Source organism: Glycine soja, chromosome 14 (genome assembly GCF_004193775.1).
Source record: "Glycine soja cultivar W05 chromosome 14, ASM419377v2, whole genome shotgun sequence".
Lineage (NCBI taxonomy): Eukaryota > Viridiplantae > Streptophyta > Magnoliopsida > Fabales > Fabaceae > Glycine > Glycine soja.
The window spans coordinates 50362631-50368681 of NC_041015.1; the positions used below are offsets into that span (position 1 = coordinate 50362631).

A 6051-nucleotide genomic window follows, 5' to 3' on the forward strand; every position below is an offset into this window, starting at 1 on the left:
ACATGTCATATTTTTATTGAGAGACAGAAAAAATAATGACGAGTAATTTCTATTTGTCAATTGTTATAATAGAATAATGGGCTAATGACTAAGAAATTGATTTTTTAAAGAATCAAAACTCAAGCTGATCAAGGAAGCTATGTGAATCTATAGTTAGGTAAACATATTTTATTCCTATTCATTTCCGCTGCAACAAAAAGGGTGAGTGATTCCACCAGCAGAAATTAGAAAGACAAGAAGCATGAGAGGCAAGAATATCTGCGCAGGACTAAGAAATTGATAGTTTTGCATCAATACATATATATGGTCTCGACCAATATCTATTTTACATGTATTCAAGTTTTAAATTCATGAGAAATAACTATTAATTATGTATCATTAATCATGTAAAAATTAGTGAGAACCATGATAGCCTTGATCCCACTTAATAATTTCTTTTGGTTACTAAATCCAGATAGCTAGTGCAACCCCTCCTACAAGTCCTAAACACAAGCACAGAAAAACAGTCCCTGAGCATTCAAAAAAGGGAATAGGAGAACAACCTCATATAGTCCAAGGTTGTAGAAGTTGGCCAACTAATCCTCGAAAGACTTTGTCTCTAAAGTTCATTAGTAGTGGATGTCATTGAGAGCACAACAAATATTCAAACGCCAAAATGAGGAAATTAGCTTAGGCCTCACCAATTTCTTGGAGGACACATCATGCAAATTATAGGGCCCAAATTCCATTTTCAAACAATTTATGGTCCTCACGGACTCATTTCTTTTAAGTCTAGTCTTTTAATAAACATTATGTCGTGAAATTGTTTGATTGTGGAGATGGCACTGACCTACCATAGTCTTTTTAAATGCAATTAGCCTTGAAGTCATTGTCATGTCCCCTGCCATGCCCTTTCAATTCGTTTTCTCGTTTCAAAAATCACTAAAACAAAATAGATGATACTAAGTTGAGTTCACTGAGACAATCACATCAGCACTTAACCAAAAACCGTAACTAAAGGTTGCAGACAAGAAACCAACCACTAAGCGATTATATAGGGATGAAGAAGGGATGCAATATGATGACTACTTATGAAAGTATCCTTTGCGTGGAAGTTAGAAATTTGTGTTACCTTCAAATAATGGCATGAACGAAATTTTGTACCTTGACATAAATGTCAGAATTATTTGATTTATGGAAAATGCTATTGTTTACGAATTCGTATGAGTACGAAATCTCTTTTAACAATGTAAACGCCCTTGATTCCTGTTCAGATATTTTATTTTTATTTTTTAATTTCATATTTAGCCAATAATATTTTGATACATACACTTCGTATCATGTTTGTGCAAATGGTCTTCGTACAATATAGCACTGCCGTTGATTTATTTCTGTATTGGTATTATAGCTAGAAAAAGGGACTGTTGTTGCTATCTTGCTAATTACTATAATGTTCAATTTCACGAGCAAAGTAGACCAGTGACTTCAACTTAGTTATGATAATATAATTTATAAATGAATCATGAAATATTTGGACAATGGCATTCTCTCCATCTGCAAAACACCGACATATATGATTAAGCAAATAAGAATAGGCTGACTATGACAGTTTTTTTTTCTTTCAAATCAGCCAAGACAATATATTGGTGCAAGGGGTACCATAATCAGTGGTGGATCTACGTATAGTGTAATAGGGGTAATTGTTCCCACAAAGTAATTATTTTACTTGAATAAATTATTTTTTTTGTCTCCATATAAAAAAATAAATCTGAACCGATAAGATACTTTTTTTATTAAGATGAAGGTAAATAGTTATAAAAGATAAAAGAGAGAATAATTAATACTAATTTTATCCATTTTATACTTTTAAGTTTTACTATTTTTAATTTTTTATTATCATTTTTAATAAAATTTATATAATTTTTTTTTGAGAAAATATTAGACTATTTTTTGTTTTTAAATAAAGATTAAATTAAATTTTATCTTAAATGAAATGAAATTTAAGAAAGTTAACGATAAATTAAAATTTATTGTATTTTCTTTACTTTCAAAAATTTATTGGTAATGAACGAAAGTTAACAATAAATTTATTGTATTTTCTTTACTTTCAAAAATTAAAATTAAAATTTTCATCTTTCAAGAATAAATTTGTAGGACTTTATACATTCAGGGACGAAAATAATTATTTAACCAAAAGATTTAAAAACATTAAGGTTAAAATAATAAATCAAAAAAGGTATATTCATTTTGTCTTAATATATGAATAACGGAAATTGTGACTACGCGTCTACATTTTTTATTTTTGAAATAAATTTATTGTATATTTTTTTGTGAGATTTTATTGTATACATAATTGGCTTAATTTTTTTTATTAATGTAATTAATGTGAGAGAATGAAATAAAATAGTAGAATAATTTTCAATTGCAGTTAAATGATTAAAAAATCCTTAAAAAATGTGTACACCACATAAGGATCTCTCCTCTATTGTTGTTATAGATAATAATAAGTTACTAGGAATTTAAATTTAACTTAAATGTATAAAGTTAAAAATAAAATAAATTTATTTGAATTTTAAAAAAAAGTGTGAATAACTTTAATATAACTTTCGGTACAATTCTTTAATTTAATTTAAAGATAAACGTACGTTTATTTTTTCAATTTGGCACATCCTTTATTATTTCAAATAAAATAAAAGTAATTTCCACTTTGTCGAAAAAGCCAATGGTATTGTCTTTGGCATTCTCTAGCCTCTAAAGTTACCATTCCATTATAAATAGGACCCTCTCTTTGTTATCCTATCCACTAATAAAAACACAACACAACTTGCTTTGACGGCATGTTGTCTTCCTCTCTCAATTTCTAACGTTTTCTTCTTCTCTCTCCCTCTTTCGAATTTCACAAAACATGGTGGCTTTGGTTTCTCAAGATAACGTTGTTGCATTGGTTTCTCGTACAGGCAGGGAGTTGCAACGCTATAGAAAGGGTCGTCGCCAAGTTGTGGGGTTTGTCTCTTACTCCTAATCCTATTCCTATCATTTTCTTTTATTTTTCTCAATTTTTAAAACCATGTTTGGTTCCTTAAAATTTGTTTCTCTATTGAGTTTGATTTCAATTGTGACTGAACATTTTATTTCTTTCAATTTGGTGGACACATGTGTAGATGCATACCATACAGATATAAAATTGGTGATCAAACTTCCTTGGAGGCACAAGAAGAATTAGAAGTTTTGGTTATTAGTTCTCAGAAAGGAAAAGGGATGCTATTTCCTAAGGTAGCCGCACACCAAAACATTAGTCAATGAAATTCAACACCCAAATGTTATATTATTTTGGTTTATTTACATTTTTATTCACCCCATTTTTGTGTTATCGTTTTGACCAAACAATAGGGAGGGTGGGAATTGGACGAATCCAAAAAGGAGGCAGCTTTGCGAGAAACCATGGAGGAAGCAGGGGTACGAGGCACTGTTGAGGTGAGCCTACTTCGTTAATAATAAGAACTTTTTATGTGATTTTTTTTATATTATTAACTAATAAGAAATTTTCTTTAAATAAAAATTATTTTTAATATGATTTTGGTTAAATCACTCGGTTTCTATAGTTTATTCTTATCTTTTTTGTCCTTATAATTTGAAAGTGATTTTTTTAGTTCATATAATTTACCTTTTAATTTTCTTTTAGTCCCTATAGTTTTGAAAGTGGTTTTTTTAATCCTTGTATTTTAATTCTTTTTTAGTCTTTATGGTTTAAAAGTGATCTTTTTAGTCCCTATATTTTATATTTTAATTTTCTTTTAGTTCTTACCAATATTAATAAATAATTCATAACTAATTTATCGTAAGATAATTTATAATAAAAAATAATTGATAATTTATAACTAATTTGTAGTTAATTATTTTTATATATTTTTTGTAGTAACTACTAAAAGGTAATTAAAATATAAATTATATGACTAAAAATATCTCTTTCTAATTATAGAGACTAAAAGAGAATTAATATAAGAATTAAAAAGAACATTTTAAAACTAAATGAAGAGAATTAAAATGTAAACTAGAAATTAGATAAGAATTCTAAAACTATAGAAAATAAATGAGGAATTTAACCTATGATTTTAAAGATATCCTCTTGTCCATTTTATAAGAAATTAGTTTTAGTAAAACTTGTTTCTTATAAAAATCGAACCAGACATAATAATTTGTATGAAATTCAACAAGCAATTAGAAATTATGATTAGTAGTTTTTATATTGTTTATTCAAATTATAAACCATTGGCCACTAAAACATGTTTAAGTTGAAATGAAATGCTGATTCTATCTATCAAATTTGGTGTATGCAGGGTAAATTGGGTAAGTGGAGTTTCAAGAGCAAGACCCGTGATACATTTTATGAAGGCTACATGTTCCCTCTACTTGTTCAAGAGCAATTGGAGTTCTGGCCAGAACAGAATGTTCGTCAAAGAATATGGGTAGGTAACTAAAAACCATGGAATAATTGAGCATAGTGTTTGAATATTTCTTTTTGTTCCTTCTTCCAAATGATCAATAAGATAGTGTTTGAAATTTTCATTTTTTGTGGGTGTAGATGAGCGTTTCTGAAGCAAGGGAAGTTTGCCAACACTGGTGGATGAAGGAAGCTCTAGAGAGACTAGTAAATCGGAAACTTGGTCGTGTGACACAAATAGAAATAGTAGGTTCTATACATTGCATAGGAGATGGCAATTCTGACTTGTAAACAGGGGCTCTACCCCCTTTTAATTAGCTTTTCTTGGTCCGAATGAACTCAGGAATAGTACAATCCAAACAAGTGATGGAATTAGAATATTATTAGTGATGGTAAATTACATAGAAGTTGTCAATTGCCCCCATTAAGATATAGTACTTCATATCTGTATAGAGTGAGGCTTCTGAAAATCCATTGTTCAATAAAACATTTGGATTTGTTTTTATGCAACAGTTCAATAAAACATTAAAAATATTGTAGAAAATAGAAGTATGAATAATATGAATCCATACTAAATTATTGCACTATCAATGGCTGTATGTGCCTATATATGTCAAGTAGATATAAGGTTTTTTTTTTAAGTAGAGACTGTGAAATGTTGCAACTAGTTACTGTATCATATGCTTGACGTGTCTGCCTCTGCCCACCAAAAAAATATGGTTAACCTGTCTAAAAAATTGATGTTCAATGCCCTTTCACGGAAAAAGGACATTTTGTCTAGCATGAATAAAACTGAAGCACTTGAATCCTAGAAATCTACACGCTGATCCAATGGGTTCTAACGTTTACCATTTGAAAAATAGTTTGTTCTGCATTGATGCCTCCTATAAATGTGACTTTTTTTGTTCTAATTAATTATCAATTACACCTTTTAATCAAGAGCAAAGTGAAGATAAACTTCTTCCTTTTTTATATTTTTTTGCTTGGATTTTTTATGCATATTCTTTTGTACAATCAACTTGAAACTAAGATTGAAAGTAGTATTTTTTGGTACTTCAAGCACTTTGAGGTATGAACAAAATACTCTGATGAATAGAGGAATACGTGTGGAATTGGCTGACTGAGTCCTTTTCATCAACACTTGAATTCCTTGGGCGAATTCGAGAATTGAAAAGTTGAAGAGGAATTTTATTTCAAAATTTTGGTCAACAAAAGAAACTTTATTTATTTATTTTGGTCTTCGACGAGAGAAATTTTATTAAAGATGGACCCAATATAGTGTGGGCTTCACAGAAAGTTCCCAAACCTGAAAATGGCTATTGTTTTGTGCACCTGTTTTTTGGCTTCTGAAATATAAAAGTACATTCCAAAAAGATTACAGATTTTGGCTTTTGGAAGGATCAATCCTAATGATAAAAAAAAACTTTCTGAAAATGGTGCAGAAAACAATTTTAGATGCAGAAAGCAACAGTCGAGAGCAGCCTCTCAAATCTGAAAACTGGTCCACGCACTATATTGGGCTTTGAACGCAAGAGACACACTGCCCAAAGTAGAGCTAAGGAGGTAATATTGGAGTTGTTATTGGCTCCAATGGATTTTGTTATTGGCTACTATAATCTCTCAAAATTTTA

General features: G+C 29.5%; 1 protein-coding gene across 1 annotated transcript; it reads left to right on the forward strand.

The window, feature by feature from the left end:
- The first annotated feature begins 2786 nt into the window (after positions 1-2786).
- Positions 2787-4966, forward strand: LOC114384358 (nudix hydrolase 18, mitochondrial-like). Its single transcript, XM_028344024.1, has 5 exons — positions 2787-2982; positions 3141-3252; positions 3370-3453; positions 4317-4445; positions 4562-4966. Exons 1-5 carry the CDS (start codon positions 2885-2887, stop codon positions 4709-4711), a joined length of 573 nt encoding a protein of 190 aa, XP_028199825.1. The 5' UTR covers positions 2787-2884; the 3' UTR covers positions 4712-4966.
- The last annotated feature ends 1085 nt before the right edge of the window (positions 4967-6051 follow it).

Bases quoted from the DNA above. Each gene is read 5' to 3' on its own strand.
- LOC114384358 (XM_028344024.1), top strand. From the start codon at position 2,885: ATGGTGGCTTTGGTTTCTCAAGATAACGTTGTTGCATTGGTTTCTCGT. The intron at 2,983-3,140 runs GTTTGTCTCTTA...ACACATGTGTAG, and splicing joins GGTCGTCGCCAAGTTGTGGG to ATGCATACCATACAGATATA. The intron at 3,253-3,369 runs GTAGCCGCACAC...ACCAAACAATAG, and splicing joins AAGGGATGCTATTTCCTAAG to GGAGGGTGGGAATTGGACGA.